Below are 27888 nucleotides of genomic sequence, written 5' to 3' on the forward strand. Positions count from 1 at the left end.
GTTTCTATAGGTTTTAGTTATGGAGGCCCTTATTTCATGTAAAGAGCATCAAAAATAGAAAAGTGTAAAAAGTATAAATTTGAATTTTTAAGTCAAAGTTTAATTATACGACAAATAATGCAACAAAATTTCAAACAATTTGATCATGAATTTCATGAGATATAATCACCCAAATTAAGGACATTGGAATCAGAGCTCTAAAAATTTTTTTTTTTATTTACCTAAAATATCTTCTAAACAAACTGCTTGAACAATTCTCTAAGGAAATAATGAAATGTTAAACTTAATAGAATAAAGTTTTATAAATACTAAATGAAAATCTCTTTCAAAGATATTTATTTTGAAACTTGTCTGAAATAATTTATAATCAGATTTTGTTTCTGTATGGAGAGGAGTGCTTTGAGCATAGCATTGAATTTTTTACTATTATATGCTATAATATATAAACAAATTATGCAATAGAATAGGGCATTCACTCTAAAAATACTTAAAATTATATAATGAATTTTTTTTTTTTTGTTTTAAGTGACATCAACTGCTTTTTTTGATAAGAAATGGCAACATAGTGAAACTACACTACTGAGTATATTTCTGTGGTTATAAAATGAACTATTTTTACTGAATACTGGCAGTTAACTTTACTTTCTTATGCTTCACTTTTCCAGGATGTTACATTTGTAGCATTTATTATAGAGCCACAAAATTTTCAAGAATGAATGTTTAGTACTCTTAAGATATTATCAGATAAAAAAATACATGAGCTCTAACGCAGAATAGAATGATTAACTGTGGAACTCTGATAAAATAAAATAATTTATTTTTAAATCAAATCTATTTCACCTAAAAAAAACCATTTAAATACCATACAAAATACATTAGTAACTTTATGCTTTTTGCTGGCATAAGCAATGCATGTAAGCTAATATGTAATTTCTTACTAGAATAATAATGCTGTAGTGCACACATTAGTAAATTTAAAACACTAAGAGAAATATTAATTAAAATTACAAAAAATTAAACAATTCTTATAACACAATTATAATTAAATACTAAATTTACAATGAATCAAAATTAATTTTATTTTCTTTCAACATTATCTACTTTCTCTCCAATTATATTAGTTCTTCAATTAGTTTATATCATATAAAATACAATACATAATTTTTGTTATATTATAAGTAGTATTGCTAAAATTTATAGGATTTTATTAACCGTTTAAGGTTAGATAGACATTTTGTATTTACAAAATATAATACAATGTGAAAAGACTGAACATATATGTAAAGTAAATCTAGCTATTGACCATTTTATTGAAAAATACAATAATACTAAAACTAATTATAACTACTAACCTGCAGTGTATGAGCAGGTACGCTAAATATTATTGCTTCATTGAATATTGGACTTCTTTCCCCTCTTTTTACAGACGTTTTCTTTTTATGCACTTTTTTACCATGCTGTAATAAATACACCTGCAAAAAAGTATTTTATAATAATAAATATAAAAACAGTAATATAATTAACAGCATCTTTATTGTAGGAATTATAACTGAAGAACATTAGGAATAAGATGAATCCTTTCCTATAGTCAGAATGGATTATCCAATCATTATTTAATAATTTTTTCTATCAGTTTAGCAACTATTGTTTGCTTACCTGCACTTTAATTAACCGATTTTTTGCCAGTGGTGCGTAAACGCACCTTTTTCTAAAATAATTTTTTTATAAATTTCTAAATAATTTTCTTCACTTTTTACAATTTGGCCTTACTTTGTTAAGTTCTTTGATCACCCTAACATAAGTTATAATTGATTACGTTTTTATTTTTTAAGTTTAGCTGCATTCAAACTTACTGTAATTTAACATTCCGTGTAACTGCTTCATTTTATAATATATTTGGATAGCAGAGTGGTTGTTATAAATAATATTATTATTTTAATTATATCTCTAGGTTTTGTTTTTTATTGTCAATTGATAAAAATAACTTGTTTTTAAAAATCATTATAAATAGCAGTCGTTAAAGATAATGGTGCGATGACGCACCTTTGGCATAATGAGTGATGACTCATGAGCTAAGCATACATCGTAATAGGTTATGTTGGAATATTCTCACAGTCTTGTGTTGCATTGCTTTGCTTATACATCGTTGTAGTTTTGTTTAGTCTAACATTTTATTGAATTGATACAGCGTTTCCTTTTGTTATTAAATTTTGAATACGTATTCGGTATTAATTTTATAATTCATAGAAATTTACTCAAGAAATATCTCAAACAATATTACATCGTCTTTTAGTATAGTGTTTATTTACTATGTACATGCATTAGTTTTACAAGAGTCGAGTTGAATTCATTATAATTTAAGTATTTTTTAAATTGTGGAATTTTGAAAAACCGCTGACACTTGACGAATTGCAGTCCATTTTAGATGAAGATAACAACATATCGCAAGCAACTGCTATTGACGCGACTTAAATTCCACCTAAAGTTGATGAACTTACAGATGAAGAAGATTTTGATGACAATTTGCTAATCGAGACCCCCTTCTACAGGCAATAACTGATATAGCAGGTACGTTTGAGATTCATGTACATTCAGAAAAAGACATTGATGCTGAAATATCAAATTGCAAGGATAAACCAAAAAAATCTAAAACTAAACCCAAAACAAACATTCCAAAATGGGAAAAAATTGAACCAATTTCAGTAGAACATAGACAAATAGAAATCTTAGAAATAAACTGACAGGAAAATCACCCCTTAAATATTTTTCCTTTATTTTGATAATGATTTGCTGAATATGATTTTAGAGTTCAGTATAAAATATGCACATGACGGCAATCGGCATGATTTTTCTTTAAATAGTGCGTTACTAAAAAGATTTATTACAATTTCGATACTGACTGGTTACCATACGTTACCTCAAACAGAAATGTATTGGAGTAAGGATGAAGATAAGGTTGTAGAAATAGTCAGAAATTCAATGAGCCGTAACACCTTTAGAGCAATAAAAAGGAACCTGCACCTTTCCGATAACAAATTGCTTGACAAGAACGATAAATTTGCATGAAATAAACAAACGTAATTTACAGTTGGGCGTTTTTTCTCATAATTTATCTATTGATGAAGAAATGGTGCCATATTCTGGTAGGCATTCAGCAAAAATGTTTATAACGGGAAAACCAATCAGATTTGGATTCAAGCTTTGGTGTTTATGTAGTTCTGATGGGTATTTGTACCAATTATACCAAACGGAGGTGCTAAAAAAGAAAAATCTGAATATGGTCTGGGGTCACAAGTAGTACTCAATATGTTAAATGTTGTATCCCATCCGAACGAGCATAGAATTTATTTTAACAATTTTTTTTGACATATGATCTATTTAAATTACTCAATGAAAAAGGATATTTTGCTACTGGCACTGTCAGAGAAAATAGGCTTCCTAATTGCCCACTAAAGAGTTCAAAAGTATTGCAGAAGATGGATAGAGGTACATTTGGTTTTGCATTTGATAAAAAAAACTAGTTTTGCAGTAGCTAGATGGAATGATAATGCAGTGGTGACAGTTGCCAGTAATCACAATGGAATTTACCCATTAGCAAATACAAAAAGATATAGCAGAAAAGAAAGAAAAGATATAATTATTAGTCAGCCATTAATGGTAGCACAATACACGAAATTCATGGGTGGCGTGGATTCTCATGACAATGTCATTGGAAACTATAGAATAAAAGTGCGTGGAAAAAAGTGGTGGTGGCCATTGTTTACTAATGCTATCGATTCTGTTATAGTAAATTCGTGGAAACTATATCGGCTTGTAAACCATGATAAAATCAGTCAAATTGACTTTAGGTCGTACCTTGTATTATCGTTGATCAAAAGTGAGGAAATAAAAATACCACAGTGCATCGCTGAAATTCGGGGAGATAATGTTCTTTCTCCATCATTGGCAACCAAAGGTCGGCCTTTAAAAAATAGTTTGCCGGAAAATATTCGTTTGGACAAAGTAGGACATGTTATTTCCGAACATGCAAACAAAGCTAGAAGACGATGTAAGCTGTGCAAAAACCACTCAATATTTTTGTGTATAAAATGTAAAGTCCACCTGTACTCAAAATGTTTCAAAGAATTTCATTTACCGCAAAGAAAATAAATCCACAATAAACTAAAAACAATTTAATGTAGTATATTCATAGTTGTTTTTTCTAGTTTTATAAATAGTTTGGTTTCTTTTTATGTTTTTACAAAGTTACATTTTATATTATGCTTTTGGCCAAAGGTGCGTAAACGAACAATTTTATTACTAAGCCATTACTGAATTTTTTGTTGATATGAAAATATTTCTAGCTTTATATACTTACAAATAGATGAAATAAAGTAATTAATAAAAAAAAAGTAGTGTTTATTTAATTCTGGCATTTAATGGGTTAAGATCCTCCTATTGAGTTGAAGCAGAAAGTATATAAATTTCATAACAGAAATGGGTACATAATATCTAAATTTTGTTGTTTTTACATGCTCCAGTTTTATATTTTTACTGCTACAAATTTAAAGCATGTAAGATAATAAGAAGACCAAAAGAAGCTTACTGATGTTAACTAATTAGCAATCCCTGTATGAACAGAATGAAGGTTTTACGTACAGGGCCTAATATTCATTAAATTTTACTGGGCTTGGTTTGTTGGTGTGAAGCTGTGTATTCAACTAATGACGAAGGTAAAGTGAGAAATGATGGCTAAACATCATTTCTTACTTTAATAGCCTGCCGTAGGATATTTATTGTCTTTGAGAATGCAATTTTCAGGAATAAGAACTATCTTTTCAGGTTACCTACAATTATTGCAATATTTACACATTAAGTAAACATTGAGAGTCTAAAGAAAAATTTATCTCTTTTAATCAGTCTGTCACCAATGAACTATATATACAAAGGGAACACCGGTTTTGATTCTAACCTTCATTTCTATTATTATTATTATTTCTTTTTGGGATTTTATTTAAGCACATTTCAATGTGTGTATTTTTATATTTAGTGAATTTTACATTGGTGTGGATGATATATTGAAACACTATCAAGCAATAGAACTATAGAATGCATAATTATTTCATGAAGTAAGCTATAAGTGTATAATATTATTTCATTTTAGAAGATCTCGGTTTCGTTGTCAATTTAGTCATTTAACTGATCGCTAGGGAGTGTGAAGTGGATAAACAATTGATGGGTTAGGGTGATTTATTAATTTACATCTTAACTGTTGGTAAAATTTAAAGTTAACATCATTGAAGTAGGATATGTTTGGCAATTGTGAATGGGACATTGATGTATCTATCCAATAATCATGTTATTTTTGAGTTATCACTGTATACAAAAGATCCCTTGAGGGTTTGTACAACTAAATATTTGCCCAATATATTTCCAAATGAGTTTCAAAACTTTTGCACATTATGTTTTTACCAGCATAAAATGTACTTTGTGAAGAGATATGAATCAGCTAAAAGGAATAGAGAAAATAATTTAATTTATCAAAGAAAAACAGACTTTTTTAATTTATGATTTATATTGTACTGGGGTCAGTGCAATCGTTTCTTCCAGAAAGAAGAAAGAGAGAGAATATAAAGAAATAAGAGTAGAAGGAACTAAAAGGGATTCTTTATTTAGAAACAGTTCTGTTTAATAATTTGTACTTGTAATACAGACAATGGCACCTCCAAAAACTCCTGTCTGACCAGAAGGATTACCCCAAACTGGAAAAAACTTATATAAAAACATAAGTGTAGATAATAATTATGCTTCAACAATCAGTAGGATGGTTGGGTCTCGTTCTGCAGGCCAGGAGGTATAAATACTGCTGGGGACCAGCAGATAGAGTTAGTAGTTTTGCAAGCCCAAGTTTGGTGTAGCATGTAGTAAAGCACTCTATGATATAACTTTATAAATTTTGCATTTTAAGTTCAGTTCAACTTATTGTTAAAAATGTTGGTAGTAGTAAGTTTCTTCTTATGGACAAAAAGATTGAAAATGGGAATTTTTTAATCAGCTGGTTGCTATTACTTCTTTTAAAGGGCAGATAGAATTAGATAATTATATTTATTTGGATATTGTTATTAATAACTTTTACTACCTTTACAAATGAATCAGAAGATTGTTGAGAAAAAAGATTAAGATTCCTTGCTTTTACCATTACAACTGTCAGTCTCTCTGCAGTAGGTAAGTAGCTAAGAGAGAATAATACTTCTCCTAATTCAGTTTCTCTCTAAAAAAAAAAAAATAAAAATTAATTAATGCACATAATGTGACGATATAATTGTAACAGGAGGATTTACCAGAAGTGAGTTAATATTAGTCAATAATAAATGCCAATGTATAAAGTTATACAGCACTGAAGATTGTTTAACTTCAGTGATCTTAATGAAAATTAATTATTAAACATGGGTTTCTGTTATCCTTTAGTGAAAATTTGTCTAAATGGCATATTAAGTTCAGTTGAGTACTTTCATATATTATACAATTTATTTCTTTACATTCATCTATTAAAAATTATTGGTTATTGGAGACGAGGAAGAATTTTCCTTAAGGAAACATGAGTTTCAAATCAGGTGATGGTTTTTTTTAGTATCTAGAGGAAAATTAACTATATATATTACTAAAAGCTGCCATAATTATAATTTGGTTTTAACAGAATCATTGATCAGTTATGTTCTGCTTTTATCCTTTAATAAGGATAAAAGCAGAATATAAAGGATACAAGAGGTGGTCTGCAGCACTTCTTTGAGTAATCCTTTATCATTATTCATACCTTTCCTTTATCCTTGAACATTTCCTCCCTGATGGGTTTTGGTAGACACCCATTAATTTCTTGCTAAATATTTGGAAATCTCATCTTGGTAATTGGTAATTAAAATTGGTAATTTTGTAGTTTGATGGGAGTGGCTCTACCAGTATAACTGTCTGGGAAATATTGTTTCCTAACCAGTGTTGTACAAGCACCTCAAACTGAAACAGTAATGCTTAGAGGATGAAGCTAGGCTTCCTTACCCTTACTAATACAATACAAAATGGCTTTCTGTTAGCATTTTGTCTCTTTACTTCACACTCTTTAATTTTCAGTATATTACTCTCCAAGATGCTCAGGCTACTGAAGGTTACAATATTATAAGAATACTGTTTACTTTTCACCTAGAACTGTATGAAAAAATATATTGATCAGCCATTTTTAATATACTTTATGGCTGCTTTTGGGCATGTGCATGCACAAATCATCTGTTAAGATCATGTAGGAAACATTATTAATCTAATGTTATTAGCCGTTTCTTGGATGGTCAGATGACAATTTTCCATTATTGTACAATACACATTGATGAAACATGGATTTCAGCTTTTTGATAACCTATCAATATGCTGGTCACTGCACTGAAATTTAGATCAATGTACATTTTAAAAACATTCCACCATTTATTAATTTGTGAATCCTATAACTTCATTTGTAAAGCCTGTTTAATCTTTCATTATTTCACTTTCTTACATCAAGCTTTTGAAATAATGTTGTTCAGTGTGTTTCATTTTATGCATAAAATAAAATTGTAATGAGTACCTATTGTACTAATGCACAAAATCACTGTTGAACAAACTCTATGAACTTACAATTAGACCATTCATAAGGATTAGGCCAAGTGGTGCGCATCGCCAATCTTTACTGCTTGCAATCAAATTGTTTTTCAAACAAATTTTTTTATGAAATAACTGTGGTTGATTCTTTTTTAACAGAGGATTTAGTGATGGTGCTTTGCTAGCAAACTTTTGGTTTTGGTTTTGATCTTTTGGTTTCAATGTATCAACTAAAAATGATGAACATTGATCATCTTTCAATCTGTACAATTATTGAAAATATAATCAAAGTTTAATAATAAAAAAAAATTTATTTTGAATACAATTTATTCAAAAATTCTACGTCAAAATTCTGATACATCAGCTTTTTTCACAGCAGAAATTGGCCCCCAAAATTATGACAGTGGTCAGTCCTGTATGTTTTATTTTTCCTTCTTATTTTCAATGTAAATAAAGATGTTTTCAATGTTCTTGTTTAAGTAGATCTTAACAAGTTTATGTCGCTGGCATGGTTACCAGCCGATTATATTAAACTATGTTTAATATGTATTACTGTATTCAGTTATTATTTAGATATTGAACTACAGTCACATGAACAGTAACACATACAAATATTACACATAAATCATGTACTCGATAATAAACAATATACTTAAAAATATGACTAATCAGTGTGATCTTGCAGGTAAAATCATTTATGTTCTTACCTGCTGATGTATTATGTTCATCAGTAAAAAAATTTATATTAACAACTTCAACAGGTTATATGAACCTTATATTTAAAATGTCATTATTTGGCTGTGTTACATGTAATTGTATGTAAGTTTATTGCCATATAATACGTTTTAATTCACACTCATCTGGAATAACAATTTTAGATTAAATTACAATGAATAAAGTAATGATTTGGGCAAAAAGGTTTTAGCAGTAAAGATAAGAAAATTATAATATATTACTGTAGGCTATGAAAAAAATATTTTATTTTAGAATTGTTTTGATTTAAGAATATTTATTTACTATTAAATAAAAACTTAGCAGATTCAAACTTGAGGGAAACTGATTTGCAGTAGTTTAGTTCACCAAAGATCATTATCAGCAACCAGTTCACTACTGATGTGCTCAAGAATGTAAATGTTTAACTGCATAAGTAAGAAACTCATTTCATTGCAAAATATATCTTATGAGTTGAAGTTCAAAATCTGGTTACGTAAATTTAGCCTGGTCCTAGAAACTCCACAAGTTCTTCAGAATGGTTGTTGAATTTAAAAGTGATACTGAGCATCAAATAAATGAAATAATTTTAGTTTTTTGATTGATTATAGTGGCTGAAATGTTTAGATTAATCTGTTTTATTGATTTTATGAACTGTTTATGATTATGTACTCATTCAGGGTAATGACATTATAGTAAAAAAAACAATTGCTTCATTTATCAGCAAATTCAAACGATTGCTTATTTTCCAAATTTATTTGTTCATTATTATACGTTTCCTTATAAACAATAAATCATGATTATGATAAATACTGATGCTTTTTATTTAATGCAATTAATTTCTTGTCTGTTTTCCTAGAAAACCACAAACATTACTATTTAAAACTTAGAGCAACTACACATTTGATTTTCAAAATATTAAGATAATATAAATGATTGCTTTAACAGTTCAATATTAAAAAAAAACTTATAGTATTCTTTCAGTGTTTTACAGAAGAGGTGTAATACATAATTCTATCTTATGCCGTATTATGAATGTATTTGTAATATACATGTATGTATGTAATACCTGTCCTGTATCAGTTAGTGTTAACCATGTTGTTACTGGTTGACGTGGTGATACATCAGCTAGCTTCAATTCCACCTCACCTAGTAGTGTGCTAGATGTTCTGTCTGTAGTATAAACATGAAAACTAATAGTTCTTTTCATCCATTCTGTACTTTCAACACCGACCAGAAACTTTTCTTTAAAACTTGGGCAGTTACTCTTCTTATAAACCTAAATAAAAAATTAAATATTACCAGTTAGTTCATATAAAAATCAAATTTACATGCAATGAAATGTTATAAATTAATGTACTTTTTAATGATATGTATACATTATAATATACATTTTATTTACTATTTTTTATATTATTTATTTATTAACAGTTAAATATAGGATATTCTAGTAATTTTATTAATAAATGGTATGTCTAACCAATGATCAGTACAGTATGGAATTATATATACCATAACAAGAAACCAATAGCTTTCTATATTTCTCAGAAATCATATAAAATATTTTTTTATTATATATGTGCATAGAAAAAGTTTAGAGCTATCCTAAATATTTATATCAATACTACTTTATTATTGCTATTATAAAATAAGTAATAATAAATTATTTATTCCTTGTTTTGTATATACACAGGCAAATAGTGAATCATGTACCAATTATAAGAGAGAAATTGTACTTCCTGAATATTGACAATTAAATATTTGATAAATAGTCTTCATTTTGATAAATATTGAACAAATTTTTATTTTAATAAAATTTTTATTTATATTGCAAATTTTTGTTTTATTAACATTTACAATATTAGTTAATCAAGTTAAATTTTGTTTCACTCTTTTTTAAAATGAAATTGCATGTCTTATCAAAAATTACTTTTTCTTGTTACCATGTATAATTAAAATGAGCATACCTTATATTTATGTATTATTTGTAATAATAGGAAAAACACGCTGCTGAAGTAATAGATTACTACAAAGAAATGAACAGTATCTCTCTTGTTATGTAACTAAAAATGCATTAAATAACTGGGTTTAGTTGTTTTAGTGTAATTTAACTGTATTTAATTTTTTTAGTTTTTACTTTAGCGACATATCTGTTTGAAAATCTGTTTTGTAATATTATTTGCAACTGTAGGAAGAAAAACGGAGGAGGTAGACGTGTTTGAACACATACATATCTCCTGAAGTACATATGCAATCAGCTGAATGCACGGTATCACAGTCCTGTCAATATGTTTTTGACAGCCTACACCAAAAAGATTAATATTTCCAATGATTGGTCAATAAAATGAAATCTGAATAGAAATAATATTTTTTAAATCATAAATATATATATGTTGAAAAGGCTATATTTATTTAAAAGCTAATAAACAATGAGCGGTGTCAGATAAACACTTTGTACATTCCTCTAGATGAAAATCCTCCAATGATACCTATTTGCGCTCCAAGATTTCAGTGTCTTTTAGTTTAAAAATTTATGGGTGTTGCCTAAGGCACAACTTAGCCTTGATGAGTAATAATAATAACTAGCAGCAATGGTATTCTTAGAGGTTTTTATTTGGGGAGAAACAAAACTAAACAGTTTCAACTCAGACTTCAAATTTCCTAGTTGTAACAATCAACTAATCTATTGTGATGAGGTATTTCATATCTGACTGTTGATCATTCCTGTTTATCTACTAATTGTGATTAAAATTAAAATTTTATCAGTTTTTAAATTTATTTTTTCTAAGTTTTATTTGTCTAAGCAGTTCTTAAATATTTACAACTTAAAAATTTATATTGGTAACTTATTCTTTTAATTAAATAAACATTATATTCAATATTTTCATATCTGATTTCATTATGTTAATGTTCTTTTTATTTATCTACAGCCAAATGTATGCTAAAGATTTAAATATATTCTCAATTTAAAATTTTTGTTAATAGCACACATTCTATTTTAATTAAGATTTTATTTTTAAGTCTGAGAAACATGATTTTATTCTAATAACTAAACATTACCCAATAGCATACTTTTTATTTAAATTGTATTATCTTAAATTAAGCATTTTTTAAATTAAAAATATCAGAAAGAACTACCATATTAATTTTTACAAACTTAAAAAAAATAATAAATAAAATAGAATGGATTACCCTTGTTTGCATATTAGTTGTTTTATCAGGCTGTAAATATACTCTAACATATGTATCAGGAGGTTGTCCTGCTGGATGCCTTATGTCACTGCATATTAAATCTTTAGCTTCTAACACTGATATAGTCAAATCTGCAGTATCACTAAAACATATAGTAAAAGCAATTATAAGCTATATATCTCTGCATGTAGGATGTTCATAAACTGTTACACAAAAGAATAAAATAAATAATTTGTTACAAACTAACTTAATTGTTAATTAAAAAATAATTAAATCTCTATTCATTCAGAATTGGAAGAAAAGAAAAAAAAACTTTAAGCTTATTGTGTTACACTTAAGCCTAACCTTTGTGAAGTTTTATTTCCTTTAAATTACATCCTGTTTATGCAGAACTTCTACTGATTACTTAAAATAAATCCTAGATACTTGTATTCAGATATATTTTTCCTTTAGGTAATTTTTTTAAATGATCCTAAAAGTAATCATCATGGATCTGGTTATAATTGATTTAATACATGAAACTACTATTTATAAGTTTAGATAAGACACTTTTTATATTATTTGTGTAATAATATAATTTTTTTGCATTAAATACTATTTAATTTATTTATTTTAAATAATATTTTAAAACATTTTTGAAAGAATCTATTTTGTTTTTAATGTAGAATTAACAACAAATGTACACACATGCATGCACTACACATGTATGTGTGTGTGTATATATATATATATAAAGTGTCCTGCAAGTTAAAAAAAAAATTAAAAATTAATTTACATTGTAAGATTGTACATATTAAACACTTACATTACACAACAATATTTCATCAAAGGAAAGTCAAACTTAAAAACTGTAAATGCAAACACTGATGAAACTGAATTTAATAGCCAAAATTAAAAAGTACATTATAAATGTTTGGAAATTAATATTGAAATTTCCTTTTTGCAGGAACTTCTTCAGCTTAGAGGGCTGTACTCTTTTTTTTGGAGTTTCATTATCATTATCATGACAATGTTTTATTTACATGAACAAATTACAAAATTATAGACCATGACTAATAAACCAAGTAATAAAAAAGTATTGAAATGGTAACTGCATGTCTGGCTTGTACATCTTTAAATGATGCTTAGCTTTAGTAGTACATATATCCTTCATCGATACTGAGACTTTCCTCTGTTGAAGTAGATGTGTAATTATTTATTAGCTGATTGAATACAAACTGAATTTTAAAAAGTTATTATTCACTTCTGAATTTTCACTAAAGTGAAGGAATCCTTTAATTCACTCAAACCTTCATTGATTCTTTTATTATGGGAATTTCTATGGATGAATGAATACCTGCAAGATCATTATTCATTTAACAACAGAACATAATTTACAAATGCCTAAATGTCACTAATAGATAGATAACTCCACCAACTGGTATGGGTCAATTTGAGTATTACATAATGCCGATATATTTAATAATTTTCAGTAAATCTGAAAAAAAAAACCAGAAAAATTAATAGTTTTCAAATTTAAAATTTACCTTAAGTTTTAAATCATCTATCTTTTATGCCTTCTTTGTTAAACAATATACGAGGGCCATTCAATAATTAAACAGACAAATAGCTGTACAGCAAAAATGGTTAATTAAATAAATATAATTTTTTTGTTTCTTTTCCATGTAACTCCTACCAATTTCTCTGCATTTGTCCCATCGAGTCTTCTTATCCTTCAGCGGAGAATTCTTCACCTTGATGTCAAAGACAGATTTGTACTTCCTTCTTTACCTCTTTGCTATTGTTAAACTTGATGCCATGCAAAGCTTCTTTCATAGGACCAAACTGTAAGGAAGATGAGGTAGGAGCTCCCAACTCACTTTGCCAGTAGTTCCCGACGTCAGTTGTGCCGTACGAGGTCAAGCGTTGTCTTGAAGAAGAAGCGCCTTTCCTCTGCCATCTCGGACATTTCCTCTTCAACGCGGGCTTGACTTTGTTCACAATTGTGGCTGAGTAGTATAGGTTGTTGATAGTGCGTTGCTCCTCAAATAATCACAGAAAATCGGGCCATGGACACTCCAAAAGATTTTAACATGATCTTACCAGCCGATGGTTGCGTTTTGAATTTGTTACGGAAAGTCGATTCTGGGTGTTTCTACTACATGCTTTGACGCTTGGGCTCCGGCTTAAAATGATGTATCAAAGTTTCATCACAGGTTAAAATCCTACCTAAAAATGAATCGCCTTCGTTATTGAAACAATTTTTGAATTGGGTGATAATGTGAAATCTCTCGGCTTTGTGATGAAAGGTAAGCTCCCTGGGAATACACCTTGAACAAGTCTTACGATAGTTTAGTTCGTTTTAAATGGTGGATAGAGTCATGCCAACACTTACTTGACATTTGTCAGAAATTTGTTCAACTTAACACCGAGGTCGACATTGTTACCGGACGCTCGGAGCGGTGCTCGTCGATCACGATTGTGTGGAACTATTAAACTTTTCCGCCCACGCGAGAAAACTCGCACGGCTCATGCTGCTACTGTCGTATTGTTTGTTCATCCGAGAAAATATTTCTGACACGGTTGGACACTTTCCGAAAGTAAAAATCGGATCACAGATCACTGTTCTTCAAAATTAATTTCTTTGCGTGGCCAAGCCATCGTAACTCTGACTTTACAGGTTATGTTTACGTTAATATTATATATTGGAACAACTAACACTCTTCGCAAGTTTGCCAACTAACAATTAGAAAAGTTTCAAATGCCTGCTTTAAGAGTTTCCTTCACTAAAAGGTTTGTTTAATTATTGAATGAACCTCGTATTTAATCTATTTATTTATTTAGGGTTGTATTTTAACATTTCAGCTAGGTTACACTCTTTCATCAAAGTAACTGAATGTTTAAAAAAATTATATGTCCGTTGTGTTAAAGAATTATATTAAATTCACAAAATAAAAAGTTAGTTTTATCTAAATTATCTTAATTTCATCTAAAATTTTATTTCGCTTTTCTTCATTTTCTTTGGGCAATGGTTGGAAAATACATCATTAGTGATTTCTTCAATCTCACTAATATTCAACCATTACAAAATAGCGCCTTCTGCAACTTGTTTCAGTTTATCACAAATTATGTTACTAACTAGCAGATCCGGCAATACTTTGCTATTGCTAGATTTGAGTATATATACAGATTAAATGAACACAATTGAAAGTTTGATAAAACATTAACAAAATGAACATTATAGAACTTCACAAAATTTAACCTTTCCCTCTCTCCCGGCATGTAAATCGGTTCAGTAGTTTTTAAGTTTTTTAGTTTAACATACATATTGGAAACATTGAAATGGAATAATAAAATATTTAGTATAGTGTTTGTTGCTTTTATGTCCAACAGATAGCACTGTTTATTAAAAAAAAAAAGAAGTTTTTACCTATCACATGTTTGACATCTTAGGTATATAAATAGTAACCCATCGGGTTGGTCTAGTGGTGAACGCGTCTTCCCAAATCAGCTGATTTGGAAGTCGAGAGTTCCAGCATTTGAGTCCTAGTAAAGCCAACTATTTTTACACGGATTTGAATACTAGATCGTGGATACCGGTGTTCTTTGGTGGTTGGGTTTCAATTAACCACACATCTCAGGAATGGTCGAACTGAGAATGTACAAGACTACGTTTCATTTACACTCATACATATCATCCTCTGAAGTATTATCTGAACGGTAGTTACCGGAGGCTAAACAGGAAAAAGAAAAGAAAGGTATATAAATAGTAAGTATATAAAACACGCATGTATTCTAATGCAACATTGTGTCAAAATTTCAAAGCAATCTCTGAAGAACTTTCAAAGATTTAAGATTTTGAACAAACGAACATTTACATTTTTATTTATATAGATTAAGTACTTTCTTTTTTCCTGTTTAGCCTCTGGTAAATTTCCTTTCAGATAATGCTTCAGAAGATGAATGAGGATGATATGTATGAGTGTAAATGAAGTGTAGTCTTGTACAGTCTCAGTTCGACCATTCCTGGGATGTGTGGTTAATCGAAACCCAACCACTAAAGAACAACGGTATCCACAATCTAGTATTCAAATCCGTGTAAAAATAACTGACTTCACTAGGACTTGAACATAGATTTAATACTGCATTTACAAAGCATCACAGTTCACAATATACACAGCAACTACTTTTCAGGTTATGGTAAATTTATATAAATTTAATTGGTTTATCAAGTGATCTAAACCAATTTCAAAAAACATGAAAATCGCGGTAAATTTATATAAATTTAATTGGTTTATCAAGTGATCTAAACCAATTTCAAAAACATTAAAATCGCAATGTTCAGATGGCTGAAATCAGCTGATTAATTAAAATGAGTTTATTGAATAGTGTTCTGTAAAGTTTTTGTTGAAATACATGAAAGAAATATCTTATATTTTATAAGGAATATAAATATGAAAGAAATAGCAAAACCATTAAATTTCGTAACATTCAAATTTGTTCTAGTATAAAGTCATAATCACTTTTGATATCAGCTACAATGATGATGAATTTTAATGCAGAAAATTTTCTTACAATGGACACAATGTATAAATATATAAACTTTTATTGGAATCTAGTAACAATATATACAGGCAAAGTGGCTTAGTAACGGCATGACAAAATTTAAAAATGCAAGTCATTTACATTTCAAATTGTGCATTGCTTTCAGATCAATGAAAATTTTCTTCAAATGGCCTTTGACAGCTGATTAAATGTTTAAGATGATTTCTCAAACTCTTCAGTAGAATTTTGAGAAACAATATTATTATTACAATTGGGTTGATCTTTAAAAAGGTTAGTTAAGGTAAGTATGTAATTAAATAATAGGTTGTACTATCATTTTTTAATCTCATTCAGGGATAAAATTACTCTGAATGCATATAAAACTGATATGTGAATTTTGGATACATAGCAAGAAAGCATGATTTTTTTATGCTTAACAGTCATACTTTTCACATAATATGTTATATTTATGGCTGAATCTAGAGGAATTTTTAAACAAAACTATTACATTTAAACTATTACAAAAAAATAAACATTTAAAAGTAAATAAATCTGGCAAAAAACAATATTCAAAAATTTAAAAATAATGTTTCAATTCTTCTTTAGATTTAAACATTTTGAAGTTTGAGTTAAATTAGATAACCTATAACTTACTAATTCGTATCTTGGCACTGGGTTTAAAAAGTTAAAGTTTATTGAAGAATTGAAACAATCATTCAGTAAATTAGTGCTTGTTATCCATAAAAACATTTATAGTTTATTGCCAAAATTATTATATCATTTATAGTTTATTCAAAATTTGCATACTCCTTTAAATGTAATCAGTATAATTCTTCCATGAATAATCTTAAAAAGGCACCATTTTCCATTTAATAATTTTGCTTTGTTCAAATGATCAGCAGCTGAAAAATAAAAAACAAATAAATATTCACCCTGTAGTAGTCATGAAGGCCCTCTTCACTTATTTCCATGGTGAATCTAAGATAATTCAATATTTTTTTAACATGAGATAAAAAAAAAAAATATTATTATAAAAATTGTTCTTTAATTCAATATTTGTGACTAACTGAAAATTCAATTAATCACTAATCTATCAATTACTATATATTCAATGGTAAAAAAAAATAGGATTTATAATTTAAAACCCACTGCTTTTAATTTATCCAGAAATTAACAAATTATTAAAATGTTAATTGACAGATTAAATTAAATCTGTTAAATTAACAGATTTAATTACTGATCAAATCAGACTGAGGATTTTGTTGAAGAAATTGAAATAATCTCTTAAAAGTTTTTAGGAGACACAGAATAAATGGTTTTTTTTTTATTTTCACATAAGGTACTCAATTACAGTAAAACATAAATTTATGTTTGGGTTTGTAACACCTGTCATATTGTTATGTTATACCTGTCATATTGGAGACCAACACAAAGATAACCAGTTACATTTGGTTCTTGCAGATCTTGAACTCCAACAGATGTATCAGAACACACAGAATCACAAGACACAGCCCTCTGAAGAACACCTGTTGGGGTCGGTACATCTTCCTCTACTGCAATGCTGGTTACTTCCTGTACATGAACATTAACAAAAAATTATATGTGCGAATTGAATTACTATTTTCCTTCATATATATATATATATATATACACACATGATTTAATAAAAGATTATATTAGTTTTTTAATTTTATTAGAATAGAGAAGTATCAGTAGATTAAAATAGGAATATGCCTAATTTTGATGATACAAATTGTAATCAGTAACCTCAACTGAGTAGCCCACTTACTCATTATGCAGTTTCGAAAAAAAAACACATTTTAAATTGTTGTAGTTATCCACATGATATTCTTAAAATCTTGGAAGAATTCTTTTTTAGATTCAGAGTAGATTATGAATTTCAAAAATTTGAAACATGGTGTTAAACTTGAAATAATTTTTCAGTAGTAAGTTACAACCTGACCAACAGAATCATAGGAAAATTAATGTTTATTAAAAATAATTTTGAATATTTTAGATGTGAAATCACTAATTACACTATTTAGTGTAGCTATTGCAAAACAACGTGACTAAATATGTGTAATGTGATTAAGTTTCAATCTGTGTATAAGTGGTGGAAAGCTTCTTACATTCACATTTTATGCTTGAGAAGAAACAATGTCAATAAATTCATTAAGGTCCTGTCATTTTGTAATTTTGTTTCTTTAAAATTCATAAAATGTTATGTTCAACCAGTATTGTTATCTAGTGTCAAGGTTGAACAACAAAGTTATCTTTATTAAATATGTGAGGACTTTTGAGACCTCTTCATCGGCATCTTTTTTTGTATTATGTTATTACTTGGCTAAAGAGCATTTTAAATTTAGATGTAGGAAAGGACATATTATAGATTTTTGTTTGGAAACCCCTTATTCGTATTCCTTTGTACTGGGAAGATGATTAACTGCTCCGATCTATCCTGGTAGGTAGATTATCCTTTTTAATCTCACCTCTTTTCCTTAATTCTTGATTCCTTCTTTCTCATCAGTTTTGCTGGTATATTGTCATCTTATTAAATTCTTCATGCTGAGAATGCTGGGACATAACAGCCCATACATTCTTGTTATCTGCTAGGGGATTACCTATGGATCTACTTGAGGATTCCTTTTATGATTTCTGGCTGCTTAATATTGTAATGGCTGAAGTGACTCTTTGCTGCCATTGACAATCAATTTCCATTACTTTGAATTTCTATTTTAAATTAGTCATACGTACATTACAGTAATAAAGAAACATTAGAATTTCATCTGTGTTAAAGAAACATTATATTATTCACCTGAGTTACTGCTGGAGATTGTTGAGGAATACTTGTTGTGTTACTAGATACCGTTATTGTTGTTGGTGCTACTGCTGTTGTACCTTCTGACATTGATAATGATGTTGTTGATTGAATAGGCCCTACAGGTGCTGGCCGAAGAGGCTGAGGTGGAAAATCCTTATCAACTGAATCAAAATGTCTAAAACTACCAGTTGCATCTAGTTGGATGTCTGAATCAGATGGAACCTATGTTATCAAACAAAAGTAATATTATTTTACATTAAATGTTCTTTAAATACCTTTCTTACTATTTGACATTTTACTGGATGAACTACTTTTTTGGAGTGCACAAAAACAGAATCAACTTTTCCAAATCACTTCAAAGAAACTAAACAAATACAAAGATTAACAACAGAATAAAAATTTTATACATAAGGAGCAATGATTTATGAACTAGTTATTTTGTTCTGTTTAATACAGGATCAATTACTAGTATTTTATCTATTCATTTAATTTTGTTTTGTACCAGTTGTGTTGTTAGTAAATTCCATATTGTTGAAGTTGTGATTTTTATTTCTTTACAGCATTTTTATTTTGTTCTTAATATCATTAAAACTGTTTAATTTTGATTTTATTATTGTGTATAATATTTGTATATCTTTCTTACTTGATTGTGAAAACACCATGGTTTTCACTTCATTTTTAATGTAAATATTTTTGTATATTATATAAGTTGAAGACATATTAATGTGCACTATAAAAGAGCTTAGACACAAAACATAATAAATATAGTCAATGATGATTTTAATTTTTTATATATATATCTTTATGAAAAATCTTGAGGAAATAAAGGTGCAGTCCATTTTTCTGTTATCTGTTTTATTGCATTATGACTCTATTAAAAGTAATTTACATTGTGCGCTATTCATTTATTGTGAGTAAAAGGTGAGTTCAGACAATAGTATGTAGAAGAATTATAAAACCTCATACAGGCAAAAAAAGGATTAGTCCACTGAACACACAAAGAAAGAGAGTCTATGCACAATCACCATCTACCAAAAGTGTTGCAAAGCACACTTTTTTAGATTTGATGTACAATAACTTTGTTAAATTTCCAGTATATAAATATCATTTTTCAACAAAATTTATTGATAATCTAATTCTGAGAATAATATGTAATAACAATTGAACTTGAAGAGTAATTTAAGGAATTTGAATTTAATTAAAAATAAAACAAATTGAATGGGAAAAATATACTGTAACATAATTTTAAACAAAAACAAAAATCATTTCAATATTGGAAAATATCTAAACAAAATAAATTATTAAATAATTTAATTTTAGTAAATTTAAATATTTATTTAAACATTTTCAAAGTGTATTAAGATATTTTAATATATTTTACTAATGAAACAATGAGTTATTGTTGTTACACCTAAAGAAATGCTAACAGCTAAGTCATACCTCTTAACCAACTGAAAAGTTGGTGAAATTTCATTTTGTGTTAAGATCACCTATTTAAAATTGAAGTTCTTTCTTAAAGGTGTGGAATTTGATGTATATCATGTCTTGAAACTTAGTTTTTATGTTATTTATTAATGATCTTGATGAAAATCTCGGACCATTTATTAGTACTGTCTTTTGGAGATTGTAAGATGTGTCTATAGTCAAAGATAATTAATGAAAAAAGTTAGAAAATTTTATGGTAGAAGCTCAAAAAATCATTTATAAGTTAAATTGTTTACTATCCAATATTAAAAGCCTATAGAACCAACATGTTTTTATATTGACATTTTTTTATTATTATCTCAAAAAAGCTATGAAAGTATTTTAAAAAGGATGAAATTAACATGTGAAAATGAGAAAGATCCTTTCTGGAAATTGATCACAAGAGGAACAGATGTAAAGGTCAGCATTCTCCCCACACACCAATTGACCAGTAGTAGACATTGGCTTCTCAGGTAGACATATATTAACTGAGATATATATATATATCTTAGACTATTAACATATATATTAACTGTGTGGATAGAATTCACATAGTGATTATAGTAGTATTTCTGTTGCCTATGAACTAGAACTTTTGGATGTCTTAGTAGATATGTTAATTCTTATGAAGAATGAAATTAATTCTGATGGCAAATTAAGGTTTCATTTTGAATGAAACAATATTATTTAATTTTGAAGAATAAAGATTTATTTCAGATCATTTGTTGACAATTTTAATCATCAATTGGCACTTGTAAAGTAAATATCTATTACATAGATTGATATTTAGTAAATTAAAGAAGATATTTTAAATTCTCCTTGAATTATATATATATATGAATTTACAAAAAAAATTTTTTTTTTTTCCAGTTACAACATACACCTCTACTGCACCAGACAACAGAAATATGTACACATAACATTGCTCAACACATTTGTGTTTAAAAAAGAATCTTCACTTACATTGCCATTTTTAATGAATGACCAACCCTTTTAAAAAATCTTTCCATTAACAATAATTTAAAATATAATCATTAGATATTTATTTCACAAAAACAATATTAGCCTGTTCATTAATTTTAAATGATATTATTTAAAAATTTATAATATTTTCTGTAAATTTATTTAATATGTATAAATAGTATATGCTCAATTTTTTAATTTATTTAATGATTCCCTCTTTTGTAATATATGTACTGTCGCCGAATGGCTTCAACGGCACGTGGCACTTACTAACCTTATGGTAGCTCTGAAACGGGCCGTTTTTGTTGTCGATTGGCTTCGACAGCTCGCTGTAATTACTAACCTAATAGTAACCCTGAGAAGGGCTGTTGTCGTAGAATGCCTTCGACGGCTCGTAATTCGTAACCTTGTGGTGGCCCTGAAAAGGTCGTTTCTTGTGTTAGCTCTGAGAAGAGCTGTTGGGTCCGGAAGCTAGTCTGCGGCGAAGTCGGGGAGTTGCGGCTCGTCCATTGAAGTCAGACCGGGCTTTCCCTCAGCGGCAGTTGGGTCCCCACTACAGCGTGGCAGTGGTGGCCTCCAGAGCCCCGCAGTGTCGGGTCGGCGTCGGTCGTCCTTCGCCAGCGCGTCCGAGGCGGTTCTCCCCGAGCGATCCCACGCTGGGCCGGCTAGTGCTGCTGAGTCCGCCGGCCAGGGTTTTTGAAGCCCGGCGAACTGGAGCGGGAAGGCAGCGTCCGCGTCCAGCGGTTCCCTCGGCGGGCCGGTGAGGTCCCACGTTGAGCCGACCAGGGAACTTCTTCTGTCTTCTTCCACCTTCTTCTTCTTCTTCTTAGTCTTCTTCAGGTGGTAGTCGACGATGAATTTAAAATTCACTTTCGTGCACGCTATTTTATTGGAGCCTGATAGTGGTGGGGCTACAGCGCCGCTATGGTAGGAGAACTGCGCGGTGGGAGTGATGCTTGTATCAGCGCGTCCGTATACTGTGTGTCAGCCCACATCGTTGCTATCGTGTTCGCCCACCGATATTAAATTAGGCATAGGTGTGGTAACAGTACATATGGATAATTTTTTATAATAGGGATTTTAATCTGTGTATCTTTTAAAGGACTTTATCTATAGAGTGGGTAATAAAAATACTTTCTTCTTTCACAACAATTTTTTTTTAATTACTTACAAAACCTTATGTGATGTATATAACATTCCGTATAAAACTGAATAAAATATTTATTTATAAGTAAAAAAAAATACTTTTTTTTGTAGATTAACTTGATGAAATATGCTTCAACTTATTTTTTTAAATTTATTATCTTTTATCTTAATTTAAAAAATGACTCAATCAGTTCATGGAATTATTTCTCCAGAAGATTTTTTTTTGAGCTAAACATGAAGCTCCTCCAGTCGAATTACTCTAGCACCATTATAAATAGAAATACTGATATAAAAATTAAATATTTCTTTTATGTCTGAATACTTTTAAAATAAGACAAAAATAACATTAGCCTTGAGTGAAAAATGAAAAGGAGATCAATTACCGCATGAATCTGGTCATATGATTTACAGAATATATTACTGTGGTCCTGTGACAGTAGAGAACTATGAGGTATAGATGAATTAAATGAAAATTTAAGTCCCTTCATAAAAGACAGAATTTACTTCACTGCAGAAATGGTATGCATTCCACAACTGTTAATTAGAATAGTATTCAGCATTCCACTATTCAAACTCATAGGAATTTAAGAAGACCATGCATTATAATAACCTATATTCAAATTATCAAATTGTAAAATAGTTTAAATATAATTGATTTTTCTCATTAAAAAACTCAAATCATATAAGATATATAGTAAAATCGTAATTAACACAATTGGCACCAGTTGATGTGGTCATGTTTAAACCTTTTGCTTCTTTTCTCAGTTTGCACTGACATCATTTGAAAATTTAGCTGTAAAAATTCCAACCTTCAATACTGATTAAATGATTGTTACCCCAATCATAATACAATTATAAAATACAAAGGTCACATCATGAATGGTAGATGAGCTACTCCAAAAGTAAAAAAGGAATTGTTCCAGAAATTGCCAGAAGGAATTAAGGGAAGCTGTACATAAACTTTGATCAGAGGATAGAAAATGCAAAATAAATAACAATCCTGAAGGCTTTAATTATTAAATATTTTACTTTGTACTTAACTAAATCTTAAATTACAAGAAAAATACAAACTTCAGATTTATCTAATTAATAATCAACTGACTAATATTGCTTTTGAAAAATTAAATATTTTAATTTAATTTTAAATAAACTGTTAAATAAAAGTTCTTCAGATAATTTGATACTTTTGAAACTAAAGGCTGAATCAAAATAAGGTCCTTTCTTGTAGGCTGATATATTATGATGGGTAACATGAAATTTTTCTGTTGCCCAGTTTGACAAAAGTGAATTTATCCTTTTTAGGGATAGTTGATATTTTTTAAGCAAAGTTAAGATGACTATAAACATAAATGCGTGAAACTATTAGGATTTTTAATTTAAAGAAAATTTAAAGAAGTTATTTTATCAATTTTCATCTTAGTGTAAATTTATGTGATTCAGCAGTCATTGTTAAATGTACACTTCTTTAAAGCAGTGTTTTTAAACCAGTTTTAACCAATCTATAATTGTAAATTAACATGCAGCTGATGGTAATTTGATATGTACAAACATAACATTATTTAAATCACTAGAGGATTATAGTTCTGTTGAAAAGTTGAGAATACAATAATAACAACACTTACTGAAAAATATCAGTTCTAAAAAAAAGTAACATGTCAAATTCCTGTATATTTCACCTTTATTCATATTTTCTAAAGAGATTTCACCTGATACTTTTTGATTGGGAGACATATCACCCAAGTGACATAAAAAACCATTTGATAAAAATCTGATATTAAAAAACAATTTCCTAAGTTTTTAATTCTTTGTTTTATTTTATTTTGCGTAACAAAATAAATGTATTAGAATTGTTACAACATAAATAAATTTTAAAAAGATATTACAATAATCAAACATAAGATACAATAAAAATTTTCTTCAACATTACTAGATAAAAAAAAATCTGATGTGGACACTACACAACTTCCTTGTACGCCTATTAAATTACATATACACATTTTCTGCTGCATTTCATTTAAACTTATTTCATTTGAAAGTGAGATACGATCCTCCAGTTCTTTAATAAAGTGGACAGATACACAATTGCTGAAATATTAGTTTTTATTAACATCAAATATTTATACAATTATTAATTCAACAATCTTACATAAAATATTAGGATAGAGTAAAAGTCCCTTTATTACTGGTAATACTAGATCAATATTATTTGTATCTTTGTCAGTTGCCAATTAACAAAATTTTCAGATTTCTGTTGTGTCATATAAATAAAAATTAATAATAATTAAACCATTCTGTTTAGTGAGCTCCTGTATACTGGTTACAAATGTTAATTTTGACCTTGTGGTATAAAATATTCAGTCTTTATTATTGGATTATTTAGTGAATAATCAAAAATGAAAGAGAAACAATGATACAGAAAAAGAAGGATAACATGAAGAAATATATCTAAAAAAAATGACACGAAGATAAATATGAAGAGGAAGAAAATGTTAAGAAAAAGGGAAGAATAAAGAAAATTAAGAAAAGATGATAAACATAAAGAGGAAAAAAATGTTAAAACCAAATAAAGTGTTAAAAAATAAAAAGATTAAGAGTGGATGGTGAATATATAGAGAGAAAATTTGAAAACTAGAGAACATGTACACAAATTAAAATCAGAAGAATTATTTCAAACCAAAGAGCGATTAAATGACTGGCAACAAAAAAAAAAATAAACAAAATACTGATCAACTCGGATTTACGGAGAATATTGTCTGACAATATCAATTTTGTGAGGGTCAATTATTTAATTATTCAGTCACTCTGTACCTAAATTTAATGTAGATAAAATTAAACAGAAATTCCAGAATAATTAAATAAAATTAAACAGAAATTAAACTAGAACATCCAAAAATAAAAAGATTTGAAATTATAATTTTCAATTAATATTAAATAATCAGATGTTTCACCAAATCTGTTACATATACACATATCTAATAATGCCTATTAAATTACATATACTGCACATTTTTAAAAGTGCATAAAATTTTATTTCACTAATAACTTATGATTTTTTCTTTTTTTTATTGTTATTATTGAATTTTTGTTTACTGTAAAAGTTTTTTACAATCGCAGGTTAATAGTTATAAATAAATATATTTAAATTTAAAAAAAAGTTAAAAATAAAATAAAGGAGATGACGTCTGATTCGAACCAATGTGCGTTCCCTTGTAAGATCCAATATTTCATTAATTAAAATTTTATTTGGCTATAAATCTGGAACCAATGAAAATAAGTACCACTTGTGATATATCGTTGAAATGCTCTCAATGAGGGCTAATTACTGCAGTTAAGAAAAAATCCAAAATCCAAATTTTGGGCTTTTTGGACACTTTTTGTTCAGTCGATTGCAATCAAAAGGGGAGGTGTACAACTAGATGTTACAAAAGTCCTAAATCCTAAATTTCAACATCGTAAAGCTAATTGTTTTTGAGTTTTGCGAGATACATACATACGTACGTATGTACAGATGTTACGCCGAAACTAGTCAAAATGGATTCAGGAATGGTCAAAATGGATATTTCCGGTGAAATCAAAAAACTGAAATTTTTCACGTTCACAATACTTCCTTTACTTTGTACAAGGAAGTAAAAATTATACATATATAGCATTTTATATCTTTATTTTTTGGAAAAACATTCAAACTCAGATGATTCACAGTCAAAAAGAAGTTGTTTATGGATCTTACAGGACAAATATGTTATGCAGTATATAAGATAAAAAATGGTGCTGGAATTGTACCATCAATTTATAACATTTTATAGAATATTACAATTTTATAAAATATAAAATTTTATGGCAGTAATTCAAGCTGTATTGTGTCTAGCGAGACAATATTCTCCCTCAATTTTTCATTTTAACCAACTTCAAAAAAGGTTAAGTGTTCGACCCGTATATTATTTTTAAAGTTTGTTTGCGCATAACATTTTACATATTAATTTGATTTAAATAAACCTTGTTGCAATCGATGAAGCTGCTTTTCATGGTGGTACCATGATGTTGAAAAAACATTTTAGACATAAAATACCAGTCTGAAAATTGCTAAAAAAATCTTTTTATGTCCGGTGGGTAGGTAGGGGACAGTGGGAATTCTTAAGTGGGAATGTATCATGTTAGGTGATGTTACATACCCACCGGGTTGGTCTAGTGATGAACGAGTCTCTGCAAATTAGCTAATTTCAAAGTCGAGAGTTCTAAGGTTCAAATCCTAGTAAAGGCAGTTACTTTTATACAAATTTGAATACTAGATCATGGATACCAGTGTTCTTTGGTGGTCGGGCTTCAATTAACTGCACCTCAGAAATGGTACACTGGAGACTGTACAAGACTACACTTCATTTACACTCATACATATCCTCATTCATTCTCTTAAGTATTACCTGATAATGCTTCTGGAGGCTAAACAGAAAAAGAAAAAAATAAGATGATGTGGTCTTTTGTAGGGTAGGTAATGATGGTAATGATGGAGTTTCTGCACAAAATATGTAGCACTGTTAATAAAATCATTAAAAACCGACATATCTCATCTTAAACCTTTCAGACCCAATTTATATTTAATACACAACACTGGTAAGGATAATGACAATCTTATAATTCTATATATGTGCATCACATTATACGTTCTTTGTGTCAGTTACAGTTTAAAAAAAATAATTATTTTGAGTTCAGTTTTAGTAAATTTCTTTGTGTATTAAAAATGTTTTTATTTTTGTGGCTGTTTAAAATAGATTTTAGTGTAAACAAAATGCAGAGTTAAGATACAACTTATTCCTTAAATTTATTGCAACATTTCTCATCTAATTTTTTCCTTCAAATAATTCTAATAACTGAGCTTTAAAAACTAGATTAGATTGAGGAAAGTGATCTCCATGCTAACACTGTATATTAGAGGATACCATGAATACATCTAAGGTAGATGATTTTCAATATGTTTTGGCTTACAAAGCCAAACAGACCATGCACTAGATATATTCATATTTCTATTAATCACATAGACTTTAAGGAAAATGCAATTAATAATAGAGTTAATCATCAATTCTAAAAATTCTAATTATATGAATTGAAATAAACAATGTCAAGATTCCTTTGAGTAAGTATATGGTGAGGGTATTAATTTTATTGCTATTACCTGTAAACCTGTATGAATCTAATTTGTAATTATCTCCAGGCTTCCTAATTTATTTAAGCAACTATTCCTTTTCAGGGAAGTAGTGTTATTTTCAAATGCTACTAAGTGTGTATTTTTTGTGTATGACTACATTAGTAAATGTATATGTATATATATATATATATATATATAAGCAATAGTAGACCAAGCAAAAACATTTCAAGCTCATATTATAATAATATTAACAATAATTGCAAATATAATATTTTTTATTTAGATTCAATATGCAAATTAATACTTTGATACTTATTTCTTTTTT

General features: G+C 28.5%; 1 protein-coding gene across 1 annotated transcript in view; it reads right to left on the minus strand.

Moving 5' to 3' along the window:
• The window catches only part of LOC142319888 (synaptotagmin-12-like), a 59734-nt gene that overhangs the window by 2230 nt on the left and 29616 nt on the right, over positions 1 to 27888 (minus strand). The window contains exons 3-8 of the mRNA XM_075357561.1: positions 18845 to 19072; positions 17438 to 17601; positions 11506 to 11647; positions 9383 to 9592; positions 6119 to 6250; positions 1353 to 1472 (exon numbers count right to left, since the gene is read on the minus strand). Of these exons, the coding sequence (XP_075213676.1) occupies positions 1353 to 1472; positions 6119 to 6250; positions 9383 to 9592; positions 11506 to 11647; positions 17438 to 17601; positions 18845 to 19072 (996 nt within the window). The remainder of the gene's footprint in view (positions 1 to 1352; positions 1473 to 6118; positions 6251 to 9382; positions 9593 to 11505; positions 11648 to 17437; positions 17602 to 18844; positions 19073 to 27888) is intronic.

Source organism: Lycorma delicatula, chromosome 2 (genome assembly GCF_047948215.1).
Source record: "Lycorma delicatula isolate Av1 chromosome 2, ASM4794821v1, whole genome shotgun sequence".
In the NCBI taxonomy this organism is placed as follows: Eukaryota; Metazoa; Arthropoda; class Insecta; order Hemiptera; family Fulgoridae; genus Lycorma; species Lycorma delicatula.